The sequence below is a fragment of the Oncorhynchus masou genome, chromosome 12 (assembly GCF_036934945.1).
Source record: "Oncorhynchus masou masou isolate Uvic2021 chromosome 12, UVic_Omas_1.1, whole genome shotgun sequence".
NCBI classification, from domain to species: Eukaryota; Metazoa; Chordata; class Actinopteri; order Salmoniformes; family Salmonidae; genus Oncorhynchus; species Oncorhynchus masou.
In genome coordinates, this window is record NC_088223.1 from 32,591,610 (window position 1) to 32,609,922 (window position 18,313).

An 18,313-nucleotide genomic window follows, 5' to 3' on the forward strand; every position below is an offset into this window, starting at 1 on the left:
GGAATATTATTCCATGCAGCAATATACACTTACCCGGTGGAGTTCTCCCTTGAGATGTGCTATGGTCATCTCTCTCTCCTTCGGTACAAAAAAAATATTTAAATGGTAGGATTGGTTAATCACTGAAAAGACTACAAACATACAACTTCCCATTTGATCAACATTTTTAAATGTACAGTTATCCACACAAAATGGACAGTTAATAAAATTGACAATTGAGTTTGGCACCCGAAGACTGCAACTCCCATAGTTCTTTGCTCTGCTGAACACTGGTTGATTGGAACTGTGTTCATACCTTTAGCAGCTCCTGTAGTTTGTCACAGCGTTCCCTGTAGCTGCTGAGCTCCTCTTTGGTGGCAGCGGCCTCCTCTTTGACCTCTTTCAGCTGCCGATGGAGCTCAGACACCTTGGCCTCACCGCCTCCCAATGACACCTGCTGTCAAAGGTAGAATTGTTAGATGTTAGAATTTCTAGAATTTGGATTTCAAGACAATGAATTTAAGGGAATGTCAAGAACAAGAAAGTATCGCAGTACTTTAGCAACACTGAGGCAGTAGAATTGTATTGTGTCTGTGCCTATGGTAAACGGAGGAACTCCCTTTGTTTCTTACCCTTTGAAGGTCTTCTTGAAGCTTTGCTATTGCAACCTCTTTTGCCTAAAAAAGGAAAATATGTGATATAATAAAATATGTAACTCCCTTTCAAACAACAAGTTGAATAGAGCACTAATCAAACATGGTTGTTGAGTGTGATATTACATACCTTGAGCTCCTGCTGGAGTTTATTGCTGTTCTCCCTGTAACTGCTAAGCTGTGCTTTGGTGGCTGAAGCCTCGTCTTTGACCTCCTGTAGCTCCTGTATCATCCCAGATACAGCCGGCTCGTTTTCTCCAGAAGATGGAGTCTGGTTCAGAGTTCAAAGAGATAGCAGCTTGTCAGCAATTAAACTGTGAAAAACATTACAGGCAGTGTAGGCTACAGGTAATCCACTCATCGATGGGAAGTACTACAGGCTAACTCTAACACCTAAAAAGTGAATTTATAGGAGGCAGTGCAGGCTAGAGCTAACTTAACTTATTGCCTATGGGAGATAAGTCCTACCTCTTCGGCCAGAAACGTTCTCTGGTATCCACCAGGCTTGGTCGTCCTCATCTGATTGAGCAAATCCATGAGCATGACCAGCCTCTTCTCGTACTCCGACACCTCCTCCTCGGAACTGGAGAGCAGCTGCTTCTGCAGCTCCTGGTCCTTCTGTATGCCACTCAGTCCCATCTCCAGCTCGCGGAGCTTCTCTGTCAGGAGGACCACCTTCCCCGTGGGGCCCTGTTTGGCTCCTTGGATCTCTGCTGCTCGGGACGTTCCTGCAAACCCAAAGTCCGGTACCTCCATCTGTCCCTGGCCGAATTCTTTGGTTTTCTGGCCCTTGGACTCCTGCGATTGATGCAACTGTTGCTGGATGGCGCCCAGTTGGGCCTGGCTGACAAGCGCGGCCGCCACCCTCTCCCTCAGCTTGTCCTCCAGATCCTGGACCTTGCGCTGGAGCTCGTCGGCGTCCTCCTGGGCACGCTCCACCAGGAACCGGCAGCGGATCAGTTCCGAATCCCTTTCTCTGACACAGGCTTCAAGTTCCTGGATGCGGAGGCTCAGCTCCTCCAACCTGGAGGTGGCGCTCTGCTCCAACGCCTGGATCTGAGCCTGCACCACCAAGAATTCTGCAGTCTTCTCCCTGAGGGCATCTTGCAGCTCCATCGCGGTGTCATCCGACTGCTCCTTTTCCGATTCGGCTAATGCTAGCCTGCTCTCCTGCAAGCACCGGTACCTCTCCAGGAGCATGCATTGCTCGGCTTTGATGGTGTCCAGCTCTTGGGTGGCCAGGTCCATCTTTTGCTTCATTTCGTCGTACTCCTCCTTGCTGGGACCTCCGACCTGGCTCTCCAACTGGCCCTGGAGCTCCTCGTCCGTCTCTGAGGATTGCTTCCGCTCGATGTTGGCTAGCTCCTCCTGGAGCTTGTCGATGACGGCGTTTAGCTGCTCCAGCTCCTCCTCTCTGTTCTTCTTCAGGCGCTGCTGCTCGCTCCGCATGCACTCCACCTGGGACTCCAGCTCCCACAGTAGTTCGTCCCTCGCATTGATTTTCTGAAGGGAAGGATGAAGCAGCGAATGTAAGGACGAAGATGTGGAGGAAAAAGACTGGCTCATGCTTTCTGGTAAACCTCTGAGACAGCTGTGCCACGGCAAGATAGTTAATATTGATAACATTTCTGTGATATATTATCTATGGTTGAAACTCAAATCAGGTAACAACGGTACTTCAGGAACAAATTCTGATTTGTTGGACATTTCTAGGGTGTTAAAAGTGTTCTCAGATGTTTAGTAAACCAACATAAAAACCATATATCACAAGACAACAGAGCATGGGAGGCCCACTTAACAAAACTTTAAAATGGTAGGTTAAGTCAAAACAAAAATAAAAAATAAAATAAACGGCTATCACACAACACACAGATCCACTATCACAGAGATATACATATATGTGGACAGAAGATCAAATGTTCTGTCTGTAAAATATATGTATATGGGGTTACCTTGTTATCAGGGGCTGATTCCGTGTGTTGAAGCTTAGCCATCTGCTCATTAAGAAGGGCTATTTCCCCGTCCTTCTCCTCTATCACCTACAAAAATGTATCATATGTTCGGAGATTATAATCTGCTGGCTTTCAACACAAAAAAAAATCACCCTTAATAAACTGGGACTAAGACAATAGGGAAGGAACATTTATGGGGGATTTGTTGATCTTTAGGGTGGGTATACTACCTATCACTACTACCATATTAGCCTAACAGGTCCCACATTTGTTGCTTTGACTAATGTGGATTTGTTTAGCAGATGGAAACCACGTGTCAACCTTGTTGGATTAATGATTACCGATAGTAAATGTTAGCCTTTTTCGTGGCTACTTGTTGTGTTTTACCTGGTTGCTGCTAGTCTAACTGTCTGGCATATCTAAATGTTAGCCTAGCTGTGGCTAAGCTATCAACATGCTATCCTAGCGTAGTGGCCCAGGCTGCCTACATACTCGCTTGGTTATGTGGTGGCTAAGGCTACCTACATGCTAACCTAGCTGTGTGGGGGGCGAAGGCTACCTACATGCTAGCTTAGCTGTGTGGGGGGCTAAGGCTAACTACCTACATGCTAGCCTAGCTGTGTGGGGGGCGAAGGCTACCTACATGCTAACCTAGCTGTGTGGGGGGCGAAGGCTACCTACATGCTAGCTTAGCTGTGTGGGGGGCTAAGGCTACCTACCTACATGCTAGCCTAGCTGTGTGGGGGGCTAAGGCTACCTACATGCTTGCCTAGCCTTGTGGGGGGCTAAGGCTACCAACAGTTGAAGTCGGATGTTTACATACACTTAGGTTGGAGTCATTCAAATTAGTTTTTCAACCACTCCACAAATTTCTTGTTAACAAACTATAGTTTTGGCAAGTGGGTTAGAACATCTACTTTGTGCATGACACAAGTTATTTTTCCAACAATTGTTTACAGACAGATTACTTCATTTATAATTCACTGTATCACAATTCCAGTGGCCAGAAGTTCACATACACTAAATTGACTGTGCCTTCAAACAGCTTGGAAAATTCCAGAAAATAATGTCATGGCTTTAGAAGCTTCTGATACTCTAATTGACATCAATAGAGTCAATTGGAGGTGAACCCGTGGATGTATTTCAAGGCCAACCTTCAAACTGAGTGCCTCTTTGCTTGACATTATGGGAAAATCAAAATAAATCAGCCAAGAAGAAAACAACATCTTAGAAACAAAATTGTAGACCTCCACAAATCTGGTTCATTCTTGGGAGAAATTTCCAAACGCCTGAAGTATCAAGTTCATCTGTACAAACAATAGTATGCAAGTATAAACAGCATGGGACCACGAAGCTGTCATACCGCTCAGGAAGGAGACGCGTTCTGTCTCCTAGAGATTAATGTACTTTGGTGTAAAAATTGCAAATAAATCCCAGAACAACAGCAAAGGACCTTGTGAAGATGCTGGAAGAAACAGGTACATAAGTATCTATCCCACAGTAAAATATCAACATCAACTGAAAGGCTGCTCAGCAAGGAAGAAGCCACTGCTCCAAAACCGCCATAAAAAAGGCAGACTACGGTTTTCAACTGCACATGGGGACAAAAAAACGTACCTTTTGGAGAAATGTCCTCTGGTCTGATGAAACAAAAATAGAACTATTTGGCCATATTGACCATTGTTATGTTTGGAGGTAAAAAAAGCCCAAGAACACCATCTCAACCGTGAAGCATGGGGGTGGCAGCATCATGTTGTGGGGGTGCTTTGCTGCAGGAGGGACTGATGCACTTCACAAAATAGATGGCTTCATGAGGTAGGAAAAGTATGTGGATATATTGAAGCAACATCTCAAGACATTGGTCAGGAAGTTAAAGCTTGGTCGCAAATGGGTCTTCCAAATGGACAATGACCCAAAGCATACTTCCAAAGTTGTGGCCATTTTGTTTTTGGCTAAGGTGTATGTAAACTTCCAACTTCAACTGTACATGCTAGCCGAGCTGTGTTGGCCGATTACCTGGAGCAGGTGGTCCTTAGTCTCCAGGTCTTTCTGCTGGGTGCTCAGCTCCTTCCTCTGGATCTCCAGCTGCATGTTAAGCTGCTGCACCTCATCACTCTTGTTCTCCAGCTCCTCCCGGAACTGCTCCAGCTGCTCCTCCAGGTTACTGATCTGGAAGGGAGGAGGGGAAAGGGGGGAGTCAAGCTGGAGTGTTGTGTGTTCTTATCCATCTAACTGAGGACCAGGGCATCGACACATGAACAGGGGACATGAAATCTAAGTGGGATCTGTCGTGTGTCCATCATTGGCTATTGTAGGAGCGTGATTTGAGGCGAAGTGAAAGATGGCGGGCAAAGGGTTGCAACAAGTAGAGGAATGGTCTACTTTATGCAAATCATCGGGGGAGGTGATAACCAATCAAGGTTTTCGCTGGCTAGCTTTGACACAGTGCTGGACTGGCTACTTAGAAATTCCCTTCCAAACATGTGAAAGAAAGAAACCCCCATAAGAACAATACATTACCTCTTTCTCTTTCCTGTCCAGAGCCTCTCTTTCAGTCTGTAGCTGAGCCTCCAGTGATGAGTCCCCAAGCTCACAAACAGATACATCCTGCCTCTTATCATCCACCTGAAACAGACATGCATGCAAGCAAGCAACGTGCACACACAATACGTTATTATTTAGCGACCAGTCATGCGCGACGCATGCACACACAAGCAAACATACACACATCACACGCAAGAATATATACAAGCATACACACAAATATCAGGATAGCCACACACACACAGCCATACATCATATACAGTATCTGTGATGTCATGCACTTAATCAGCTGGGCAGTAGCAAGGTATGGGTACATTTCTTTCACTGCTCTGTTTCAGCCTGCCAACAGTGATATTGGTTTCAATACTCATTACTATGGGCACACACATTCTCAGCCATGATGTCGGGTATGCAGGTACACTCAGTCTCCTTTATCAATGCACACATACATATGCAAATATAGCTTCACGCTGTCACTCACACTCTACCAGAACACACTCATTCTGACACTAACATGCACACGCACTCCATTCTCTCTCTCTCTCACACACACACACACACACACACACACACACACACACGTTATGTTCTTCTATCCTCGTGCGGACTTAAAATGTATTTCCATTGAAAATCATATCCCTAATAGTAAACCTAACCACTAAGCTTAAAATAGCCTTTGTCCTTGTTTTACTATCGTTCTGGTGACTGAGATTTTAGGTCCCCACTAGGAAAATAGAACCCTCCCCCCCAACACACACAAACACACTCTTGGCAGTCGCTAGTCTTAACACAGCATCATCAACAGCAGTGGCGGGAAGGAGTGGGGGAACTGTCTTTTTCTCTCTCTCCCTTTACCCTCTCCCCACTCCTCTTTTTCCCACTCGCTCTTTCTCTTCTTGTCCCTCCTCTCTTTTTCCATCTTCCTCTCTTTGTTGTTCTTGCAGTCTCTATCCCACTTCATCCATCCCCCCTTCCTCTCCACCCATCTCTCTTTTCTCTCTCACCGTCTCGGTGCTGGCCAGCAGCGCCTGCTCCAGCTCGCGGATGCGACCCTCCAGCTTGTCAATCTCCTCGTTGCGCTCGCCCACCTCGCGCTGCAGCTGCTCGGACGCCAGCAGCAGCTCGCTGCACCAGTCCGCCTTCTCCCTCAGCTGCTGGGTCAGCTGGTCCACCTGCGAAAGGAGAGGGATGAGGAGGAGGAGAAAGGAGGGAGGGAAAGAGGGGTTTCAGTGTGGATCGTACAGTCTGTAGCTTCAGTGTATCACTGTGGCTAGCTAGTAGTAACAACACAGTAGCTGGGAGGTCAGCTGATCCACCTGCCATTTTGAAGAGAGGGGGAAAAGAGAGGAGGTAGTAGGGCTGGGAATTGCCAGGAACGTCACGGTACGATATTATCACGATACTTAGGTGCTGTTGCAATTGTCATGATTTTATATGTATTGCGATTCGATACTGCGATTTTATTGCAATTTTATGTTCCAAACATACTGCTGCAGAGAGCATTAGGAAATTAGTTTTTATGAGTCATGGAAATAAAAGTGCTGGAAACATGTTGGCTCACGCTATAAGCTAACGCTACATAGCAAAAAATTTGTTTTTTTACTAATCGATACTTGGCGTCAAAGTATCGATAAAATATTGCCCCCCCCCAAAAAAAAACTGCGATATGTAACAATCAATTTTCCCATCACTAGGGGCTAGAGGGAAAGAGGGAGAGAGGATAATGTAAACAGGAGCAATATTATGAGTTCAGATGATCCTCACCTGCTATATGGTAGGGAAAGGGAGATGAATAGGTGAAAGAGGAAGAAAGGGGGGAAGAGGGAGGTTGAGTGCAGCTAATGATATTTAATGGAAGGTCCTTTACAATGACGATAGCACCACTAATCGCTGGGATCCACCTGCTATGGTAGACAGAGGAATATTCAACGGGACGAAAAGGAGAAAGAAAGCAGAGGAAGGGAAAGAGGGGGGCTTTAATGTGGTTTGCAATGACAGGCTGCTACCATGCAACTGATGGAGTTTTGTTAATAGAGAGAGGTTGTTTCAATGCAACTAATAGCAATACCTGGGAGGTCAGCTGATCCACCTGCCATGGGAGAGAAGCAAAGAGGAAGAGGAGGAAAAAGGGAGAGAGAATGGCCTTTAATGAGCATAGCAGTGACTAATAGGAGAAGGTGATGGGAGAAGGAATGGTTCTATGATTTTGATAGCAGAGAAAGGCTGCTGTGACATTGTCAACTGCATATAGCTTAGCAAAAAGAAGCCCTTACAGTATCAATAATGATGTTTAAATAATTCTGATAATTTTGAGTTACTTGTATTGACACATTTCCACAACACATGCCACTATAATACAGTCAAAGACTGAACACAAACAACAGTATGGTAACAAATGTAAAACACAGCTGATTGCAACAGCAAGGAGAGCCACTGCCACAGCATGCCAAAGAGATGTGGAGCTATGATGATGTTAATGACTGTTATGATAGCAGATGCAATTATAATGCAAAGACAGACCTCCATGGTCCAGATGATGATGCTCAGCAGAAATATCCTAATGTAATATCTAATTACATTTACTAGCTACAACATGGTGCGAGAGTAAATACAACCTCTCCATGGACACTGCTTTTTTTGAAAGATAAAAAAAAATATTAAGTGTTTTGGACAAGACCACTGTCAAAAACAATGTTCAATAAAATGTTCCATAAAAAAAACCTAGAATACTAGTTGTACAAAACGCATTACAAATCACACAATACCACCAGCCCCCTCAGTTAATAAACAAATCACCATAGCGATGATTGACAAATCAGCCCCCACCCCAAAAAAACATAATCTCATCCAGCATATAAACTCAGCAAAAAAAGAAACGTTCTCTCACTATCAACTGCGTTTATTTTCAGCAAGCTTACCATGTGTAAATATTTGTATAAACATAAGATTCAACAACTGAGACAAACTGAACAAGTTCCACAGACATGTGACTAACATAAATGGATTAATGTGTCCCTGAACAAAGGGGAGGGTCAAAAGTAACAGTCAGTATCTGGTGTGGCCACCAGCTGCATTAAGTACTGCAGTGCATCTCCTCCACGTGGAATGCACCAGATTTGCAAGTTCTTGCTGTAAGATGTTACCCCACTCTTCCAAGGCACCTGCAAGTTACCGGACATTTCTGGGGTGAATGGCCCTAACCCTCACAAACAAGTCCCAGACGTGCTCAATGGGATTGAGATCCGGGCTCTTTGTTGGCCATGGCAGAACACTCACCGAACGAGCAGTATGGCTGGTGGCATTGTCATGCTGGAGGGTCATGTCAGGATGAGCCTGCAGGAAGGGTACCACATGAGGGAGGATGCCTTACTTATAGCGCACATCGTTGAGATGACAACAAGAATGACAACAAGCTCAGTCCGATGATGCTGTAACACACCACCCCAGACCATGACGGACCCTCCACCTCCAAATCGATCCCGCTCCAGAGTATAGGCTTCAGTGTAACGCTCATTCCTTCGACGATAAACGCAAATCCGACAATCACCCCTGGTGAGACAAAACCGCGACTCGTCAGTGAAGAGAACTTTGTGCCAGTTCTGTCTGGTCCAGCAACGGTGGGTTTGTGCCCATATGCAATGTTTGCCAGTGATGTCTAGTGAGGACCTGGCTTACAACAGGCCTACAAGTACTCAGTCCAGCCTCTCTCAGCCTATTGCGGACAGTCTGAGCACTGATGGAGGGATTATGCATTGCTGGTGTAACTCGGCAGCTGTTCTTGTGCAGGTGTTGTTACACGTGGTCTGCCACTGCGAGGACGATCAGCTGTCCGTCCTGTCTCCCTGTAGCGCTGTCTTAGGCGTCTCATAGTACAGATATTGCAATTTATTGCCCTGGCCACATCTGCAATCCTCATTCCTCCTTGCAGAATGCCTAAGGCACATTCACGCAGATGAGCAGGGACCCTCGACATCTTTCTTTTGGTGCTTTTCAGAGTCAGTAGAAATGCCTCTTTAGTGTCCTAAGTTTTCATAAATGTGACCTTAATTTCCTACCATCTGTAAGCTGTTAGTGCCTAAACGACCGTTCCACAGGTGCATGTTCATTAATTGTTTATTGTTATTTGAACAAGCATGGGAAACAGTGTTCAAATCCTTTACAATTAAGATCTGTAAAGTTATTAGGATTTTTACGAATTTTCTTTGAAAGACAGGGTCCTGAAAAAGGGAGGGTTATTTCTTTGCTGAGTTTATGTCCATTATCCTTCAGTTCCAGTTTGACTAGTGTGGGATCATATTTGGGTAACCACAGGCAATTCTACCTCCCCACTGTCCTGGCTGACACTGAGCCCTCATGTACAGAGCAACAACAGTCAATTTTTACAAGACGAGCATATACATTACTGCCTTTCCCATTGTGAGGGAACAAAAGGAGGGAGAAACTGCCTGTAGGGTCCAACAGGGCTCAATGCTGGGGCTATTGCGGAACTGAACTGTTACCTCTCTGCTTCTTTGCTCAGAGCCGGGCTGCAGCTTCTGGCTGTTCTTCAGCTGCAGCTCCAGATTCAAGATCTCCTGCTGGAAGACGTCCCTCTCATGTTCCCGGTCAACGGCCTGCTCCTGGGGTTCAGAGATGAAGACAAAGCATTTAAAGGAGAGTTGCTATGGGAAATACCCATTAAATATCAAATTCAATTATATATACATTGAATCAGAAATACATTGATGATGAATAAATGATGGATCAAGTGTAGTACTTTATGCACTGCCTAACCCCCAATAACCAAAGTGCACATTCATATAACATTCATGTAAATCTGTATTCTTTTAAACGATAGACTTCCTATGGTCCTCCCCCATCCACCCCATTCATCCATCTCTCCCATCTCTATCCATATCCATCCGTACAGCCATGCATCCATCCTCCCCATTCCCTCCCCTCTATTTCTTACATCCAGGAACCTCCGATTCTTCTCCAGTTGTTTCTCCAGAGCCTGGATCTGCTGCAGCAGGTCGCCGCTCTCAGTCTTGCGGGCATGCTCCAGCTCGATGACCCGGTTGATCTGCTCCTCTAGCTCAGCCTCCAGTGTTTTCACCTGGTGCAGAAGGTCCAGGCTCTCCTTCTCCGCCTGCCGCTGCACCTCTAACTTCTCAGCCATCAGCTTCTCTGTCTCCTCCAGGAGGTCTGGGGTGAAGGGAGGGAGGGACGGAAGGAAGGCGTCACATAAGGTGGCTTTGGAGGGGAGGAGTCAATGATTTTGGACATACAGGTTTGATTCCAGCAATGAACAGGACAGGATGCTGAGATGGAGTTGTTGTGGACTGTCAATAATCCGAAAATCAGTTACAGGCCTGTCTGCCTTACGATTCGTTTCAATTCTAAGTATATTTAGCTGTTTTTGTCTCAGAACTTCTAAACTTGTGTTTTACGCATTTTAACAGCATTACCATATTGAGATGGCTGCTTTCAGCAAAATGTCACTAATACAGTCCTCCATTTCAGAATCATGTAGCTACTGTATATAACAGACAATCTCACACCCAGTATCTTCCCAACATATCCCTTTCGTAACCCACTGCCATCATTTAACCAACATTGAACCAACCAACATCGCTTCCCCCCAGAGAAGATCGAACCCCATTGTATTAGTACAACAGATAAAAAGGTAAGAGAGTGCAAACCACAGACCAACGACGTAGACAGTGCTGTGATGGTGCAATATCCATGCCCCATATGCAGTTGCAGGCAAGGGGTGGGACAAATTCCTAATTGAGCAATCATCTTACTCCAAAGGTAGCAGATATTGTCACGATGTTAGCATGGACAATGTGAAGTAAGGTTAGGGTGAGCTAAACTCTTCTGAACATTTACATCAAGGGATTTTAATTTAGGAGCAAAGAGGATTGCCAATAAGGAAATACTTATGCTTACAGTACCAATGTCTCAAAATACAGTTCACCAGATTCCTTCAATCGTGCTCAATCATAAATAAAATGAGAATGTTCACGCTGACCCATAAGACATTAACATGACAAACCATGATATAGAAAAGGGAATCAAAAGAAAAAGCGTAAGCAAGGGTTAGTGATTGAGTGAGTGAGCCCATAGCAAGCAAGCTCCAAACCTTTTTTGTGAGTTGCTGATTCTCGCGTAAAAAAAAAAATACAGTACCAGTCAAATGTTTAGACACACCTACTCGTTCAAGGGTTTTCTTTATTTTTGATATTTTCTACATTGTAGAATAATAGTGAAGACATCAACACTATGAAATAACACATATGGAATTGTTATGGGATTTTTATGAATAATGGCTAAATGATGTATACATTTAACGTAGAACTATAACTAAAGAGAATACTACCCTGTCACTGTATGAATCTTATTATAATCGTAACACTGAATATAATGTGTGTAGTTTTAGTCAAGAATTTGAACTGTTCCTTGTTAGAAACGAATGGAGCTATCGTCAGACCGGCTGGCAATACTGTGTTCCTTACAGGACATTCTGTCCCCACCCAGGGAGGGGAGAGACCTTGGGCTTGTAGTAGATTGTTTAACAGGTGGCAGACAATTTGTGAGTAGAAGACTTGTGAACTATATTGCCCTTATATCTGAGAGGGACATTTATGATGAAATGTGAGGTATATAGACCAATGTACCGGAAATGATAGGGAGAACGTTCCCATGAATAAACATTTAACTATTGTACTATTGTAGACTGGGCCTCTGTCTGTTTTCATTTATATCAATATCCTACAAATCCTGATCAAGCAGACTGGTTAATGAACACGAGAACTAAATACTCCTGACAGGAATCGTGCCTTGTTAAAAGTTCATATGTGGAATTTCTTTCCTTAATGCGCTTGATTCAATCAGTTGTGTTGTGACAAGGTAGGGAGGTATACAGAAGATAGCCCTATTTGGTAAAAGAACAAGTCCATATTATGGAAAGAACAGCTCAAATAAGCGATGAGAAATGACAGTATATCATTACTTTAAGACATGAAGGTCAGTCAATATGGAACATTTCAATAACTTTGTGCTGAGGCAAGAAACATCAAGCACTATGATGAAACTGGCTCACACGAGGAACGCCACAGGAAAGGAAGACCCATAGTTACCTCTGCTGCAAAAGATAAGTTCATTATAGTTACCAGCCTCAGAAATTTCAGCCCTAATAAATGTTTCACTGAGTTCAAATAACAGACATCTCAACATCAACTGTTCAGAGGAGACTTGTTGCAAAGAACCCACTACTAAAGGACACCAATAATAAGAAGAGACTTGCTTGGGCCAAGAAACACAAGCAATGGACATTAGACCGGTGGAAATCTGTTCTTTGGTCTGATGAGTCCAAATGTGAGATTTTTGGTTCCAACCGCAGTGTCTTTGTGAGACACAGAGTAGGTGAACGGATGATCTCCACATGTGTGGTTCCCACTGTGAAGTATGGAGGTGGTGTGATGGTGCTTTGCTGGTGACACTGTGATTTATTTAGAATTCAAGGCACACTAAACCAGCATGGCTACCACAGCATTCTGCATCGATACGCCATCCCATCTGGTTTGTGCTTAGTGGGACTATCATTTGTCTTTCAACAGGACAATCACCCAACACACCTTCAGGCTGTGTACGGGCTATTTGACCAAGAAGGAGAGTGATGGCATGCTGCATCAGAAGACCTGGCCTCCACAAATCATCCGACCTCAACCCAATTGAGATGGTTTGAGATGAGTCTGACCGCAGAGTGAAGAAAAAGCAGCCAACAAGGGCTCAGCATATGTGGGAACTCCAACACTGCTGGAAAAACATTCCTCATGAAGCTGGTTGAGAGAATGCCAAGAGTGTGCAAAGCTGTCATCAAGGCAAAGGGTGGCTATAAAATATATTTAGATTGGTTTAAAACTGTTTTAGTTACTACATGATTCCATATGTGGTATTTATTAGTGTTGATGTCTTCACTATTATCCTACAATGTAGAAAATAGTATAAATAAATAAAAACACTTGAATGAGTAGGTGCGTCCAAACTTGACTGGTACTGTATGTATTTGTGAAGTGCTACTCGACTAGAGACAAAAAAGTAACAGACTGGCCATGCTCTGATGTGGGACACACCTGCTTCAGGTGCTGCATCGACTGCAGCTTCAACTAGGCCTATAGGAAGAATAAGAAAGCACAGTATTTCAACATGCACTTGTTTTGTCATAAAAAGGAGGAAGACTGGAGGAGAAAGGATGTGAGAGGTGAAAGCGAGAGGTGAAAACGAGAGGGCGGGGCCTCCCTGCATTGTGCTGTGGTGGTATTGGTTAAAGCTGTCGGCAGAGGATGGATGAGCCAATGCTGTAACGTGAGAGCCGGCGTGAGGTGTTCCTAAAATGGCCCCCTGTACATTGAATTCATGTGCTTGTCGAATACTTGCCATTTCATTATGGATTATTCCTTAACCTATGGAATACCTTGAAATAGTACTGGATAGAGGTAATGAATCAGAAAATTATTTAAAAACGTTTTGCAGTGTGTGTCTTATTAGACAAGTCAAGGTAGTTCCTCCCTGTTTCAGTCGACTTAATTCTATTTGTTGCCTAATGAACATGACGCAGGTGAGACTTTTCAGATGCAGTACTTGTGTTACACATGTTCCAGGATTCTGTTTTATCCCAGAGGATTTCCATCATAAACAGTTATCGATTGTAAACTTCATTACAACATGAATTCATCATGATCACCCTTTCTACAGGAATTTAGCAAAGTACAGTAATAACAAAGTACATTAATAAAAATGACAAGAATTTATAACACAGAATAAAAATTGTTACAACGTCATTGAGTGGTAACACAATAACAATGAGTGGCTCTTGCTAAGCTGACATACTGTGTGATGATGACAATGAGTCATACAAAGTCAAATGTAGATCTAATCAAGGAAATAAACCAACCTTCTGTATGCAAAAGAACATGGGCCTGTTTTATCTTCGTCATAGGACCCACAGAAATAAAATTACTGTCAAATTGCGATGGTCTGAAGGGTTTTTCTCATAATACCAGTATTTCTATTTCAATGATACGACCCCCCCACTTCACCCTGCCCACTCTTTGTAGTAGTGATGTCATATAAGACGTAGTCGCAGTTCTCTATTATCACCAACTGCTTGTTTTTGAGCATCTGTATTGGAATAGGCACTGTGCATATCCAAAACACTTTACATGATATGAAAGTAACATTTTCACGATTATTTCACTGTGTAGAATACTTGAATGTTTGTCAAAATGTATATTTTGTTCCATCCACAAGGAGTAAGTGGTGGGGCACATACGTAACTCGCGGGGGCCGGCATGCTCCCTCATGGCGTCCTGTTGCCGTGACAGTATCTCACGTTCTTCCTGCATCTGCAGCCTCTCCTGCTCCAGTTCGTGTAGGCGGCTGCTCGTCACCTGCAGGAGCCAATGACAATCAGTTAGAGGCAGGTTGACGATAAAAAATGACAAAGAGAACAAACTGCCCTTGCAGTGTGCGAAGTTGCCCGACATAGAGGTAACATTTTAAACCTATGGGAAACAACTTGCAACATAATTGTCCTCCATTTTCTTTAAATCTGCATGGATAGTTTTGAGACAATATTTACCTAGTGGGCATAACTGCTTGAAATGACATAATTACATCAGAGCATGTCACCCTAAACGGTTATAAAACAGTGATTATGGTGGTTGTAGACTGAAGAGTGGGTCTGTCTTACCTGCAGCTCCTGCTCCAGGCTTAGCTGTAGCTCCTCCTTCTGACGCACCTGCTCCTCCAGTGCAGCACGTTCACCTGTGTAGCCATCAATCAGACCTGGGGGGGGAGATGTTAATATATAGATTTAGAGATTGTTGAGTGAAACATTCACACAATCACACACATAGTATCAGTTCAAGTAACACATTAAAGAGAAAATACAGACTCACACAACCAAAATCAAGGCGATAAACTCCAAAAACATAGTACCTTTGGAAAGCATTCAGACCATTTGACTTTTTAGATTTTGTTACGTTACAGCCTTATTCTAAAATGTATGAAATAAATAAAAATCCTCAGCAATGTACACACAATACACCATAATGACAAAAGAAAAACAGTCTAGAAATGTTTGCAAATGTATTGAAAAGAAAAAACGGAAATACCTTATTTACAGTATTTAAGTATTCAGACCCTTTGCTATGAGACTCGAAATTAAGTTCAGGTGCGTCCTCTTTCCATTGATCACCCTTGAGATGTTTCTACAACTTCATTGGAGTCCACCTGTGGTACATGCAATTGATTGGACATGATTTGGAAATGCACACCTGTCTATATAAGGTACCACAGTTGACAGTGCATGTCAGAGCAAAAACCAAGCCATGAGGTTGAAGGAATTGTCCGTAGAGCTCTGAGACAGGCTCAGATCTAGGAAAGGGTACCAAAACATTTCTGCAGCATTGAAGGTCACCAAGAAGACAGTGGCCTCCATTCTTCTTAAATGGAAGAATTTTGGAACCACCAAGACTCTTCCTACAGCTGGCCGCCCGGCCAAACTGAGCAATTTTGGGGGAGAAGGGCCTTTGTCAGGGAGGTGACCAAGAACCTGATGATCACTCTGAAAGAGCTCTAGAGTACCTCTGTTGAGATGGGGGAACCTTCCAGAAGGACAACCATCTCTGCAGCACTCCACCAATCAGGCCTTTATGGTAAGAGTGGCCAGGCGGAAGCCACTCCTCAGTAAAAGGCACATGACAGCCTGCTTGGAGTTTGCCAAAAAGGCACCTAAATACTCTCAGACCATGAGAAACAAGATTCTCTGGTCTGACGTAACCAAGATTGAACTCTTTGGCCTGAATGCCAAGCGTCACGTCTGGAGGAAACCTGGCCCCATCCGTATGGTGAAGCATGGTGGTGGCAGAATCATGGTGTGGAGATGTTTTTTCAGCGGCAGGGACTGGTAGACTAGTCAGGATCAAGGGAAAGATGAATGGAGATCTTTGATGAAAACCTGCTCCAGAGCTCTTAGGACCTCAGACTGGGGCGAAGGTTCACCTTCCAGCAAGACAACGACCCAAAGTACACAGCCAAGACAACGCAGGAGTAGCTTCGGGACAAGTCTCTGAATGTCCTTGAGCGGCACAGCTGGAGCCCGGACTTAAACCTGATCGAACATCGCTGGAAACACCTAAAAATAGCTGTGCAGCAACACTCCCCATCCAACCTGACAGAGCAAATACAGGTGTCCCAAGCTTGTAGCGTCATACCCAAGAAGACTTGAGGCTGTAATCGCTGCCAAAGGTACTTCAACAAAGTAATGAGTAAAGGGTTTGAATGCTTAAGTAAATGTAATATTTTTATTTTTTATTTTTAATACATTAAAAAAATGTTTTGTATTTGCTTTGTCATTATGGGGTATTGTGTGTAGATTGAGGAAAAAAATATATTTAATCAAATTTAAAATAAGGCTGTAACGTAACAAAATGTGGAAAAAGTCAACGGGTCTGAATACTTTCCGAAGGCACTGTTTGTGCACAACACTATACAAATATGCTACATCCAAAAAGCACTCACATGTAACACCCACTCACTCCTCCCCAAGGCGCACACAAACACAAAAATATTCAGACAAACAAACACAGGCAGAATGTCAGACCAATTTATCTAGACAGAGTGTAGTCTAGAGGGCTAAGCTGCCAACAAATGCATGAAATATTCTATTATTAAACATCTTGTTACCGGTCACTAGGCAAATGCACTACTGGCATGTAATTCAGCTGATGATAAATCTGTTTGGAAGACGTGAGTGCATACTAGCAATGTTCCCAAAGATCTGATAGAGATTCCTTACAAAATCCTATCTAGTACTAGTATGTAGTAGCTATACTAAATAGGTGAGGCGAATATGTTTGTCAGATGTTCTTCCAAGAATATTGTTGTGTTGATGAGTTACATAAGGTTGCGGTGCTCCAACTGATCTCTTTGTTTACTGTAAAAACATATAATTTGAATGGGTGGCTCGACCCTTCTGTCTTCATTTATTCTGTTAGTATTACAAAAGTATACGAACCCACGTAGAAGTAACACATTTATCACAACTAAGGAATGCATCTGAGTTACATTCCCAACATTTAATCATTTACAGTGGATTAGACCACTCCAAGAAAGCCTTCTACATAAAAATGACAACTCATATATGGGCCAACCTTTAAGATTTCAATGCTGTCACTAATGAGGTTTCCATCCAACCTTTTAAGTGAGTAAAGTACGTCAGTTAAAAAAAACATCACGACAGACCTGATGGAAACAGCCAATTTGTCCATAAACTTTCCAAATGTTCACAAAACAAAATACACTAACATTTTTTGATTTAACCTTTATTTATCCAGGCGAGTCAATTAAGAACAAATTCTTATTTACAATGACGTACTGGCCAATGCGGGATCTTTGTCTGTAAAATTAATTATGCAAGAAATGGAGGTGGAAACGATTTTATGTGCAAATGTTGATAAAATCACCATCATATCAAAGTAAACTTGGAGACATGTAATCATAGGTTGTGTTGCCATCCCACTGACTTGGGAAAGCATGCAGTTTATTAGGCTACAGGTGAAAAAAGTTATGATTAACTTCACAGGGCGGTGAAAGTGCACAGCGATTTACTTTGTATTTTTTGCAATTTTACCCTCTTTTCGACACAATTTCGTGATATCCAATTACGATCTTGTCTAATCGCTGCAACTCCTCAATGGGCTTGGGCTCAGGAGAGGCAAAGGTCGAGCCATGCGCCCTCCAAAGCATGACCCGCCAAGCCACACTGCTTCTTAACACCTGCCGCTTAACCCGGAAGCCAGCTGCACCAATGTGTCGGCGGAAACACTGTTCAACTGACGACCGAGGGTCAGCTTGCAGGCGCCCGGCCCGCCACAAGGAGTCGCTAGAGCGCGATGAGCCAAGTAAACCCCCCCGGCCAAAACCTCCCCTAACCAGGACAACGCTGGGCCAATTGTGCGCCGCCCTATGGGACTCACAGGCTGTAGTGACGCAACACTCCGATGCAGTGCCTTAGGCCGCTGCGCCACTAGGGAGGCCTGCACGGTGACGAGTTTGATGCTCCTTTCTAAATCGAGGGTCTTATTCAGGTGACATGATGATAGATGCTTGGCTGCAGTTTGACAACTAAAAATAATC

The 18,313-nt window shown here is 43.8% G+C and overlaps 1 protein-coding gene across 6 annotated transcripts in view; it reads right to left on the reverse strand.

The window, feature by feature from the left end:
* Positions 1 to 18,313, reverse strand: part of LOC135549873 (A-kinase anchor protein 9-like) — a 123,588-nt gene that overhangs the window by 10,328 nt on the left and 94,947 nt on the right. For 4 of the 6 annotated variants that reach the window (XM_064980242.1, XM_064980241.1, XM_064980238.1 and 1 more), the window contains 14 exons: positions 14,865 to 14,959; positions 14,445 to 14,562; positions 13,246 to 13,284; positions 10,080 to 10,312; positions 9,628 to 9,747; positions 6,133 to 6,300; positions 5,105 to 5,209; positions 4,601 to 4,753; positions 2,585 to 2,671; positions 1,101 to 2,135; positions 763 to 903; positions 612 to 656; positions 296 to 436; positions 34 to 78 (listed from right to left, as the gene is read on the reverse strand). In XM_064980242.1, the coding sequence (XP_064836314.1) occupies positions 34 to 78; positions 296 to 436; positions 612 to 656; positions 763 to 903; positions 1,101 to 2,135; positions 2,585 to 2,671; positions 4,601 to 4,753; positions 5,105 to 5,209; positions 6,133 to 6,300; positions 9,628 to 9,747; positions 10,080 to 10,312; positions 13,246 to 13,284; positions 14,445 to 14,562; positions 14,865 to 14,959 (2,525 nt within the window). The remainder of the gene's footprint in view (positions 1 to 33; positions 79 to 295; positions 437 to 611; positions 657 to 762; positions 904 to 1,100; positions 2,136 to 2,584; positions 2,672 to 4,600; positions 4,754 to 5,104; positions 5,210 to 6,132; positions 6,301 to 9,627; positions 9,748 to 10,079; positions 10,313 to 13,245; positions 13,285 to 14,444; positions 14,563 to 14,864; positions 14,960 to 18,313) is intronic. The other 2 variants (XM_064980239.1, XM_064980240.1) reach the window with 2 other exon arrangements.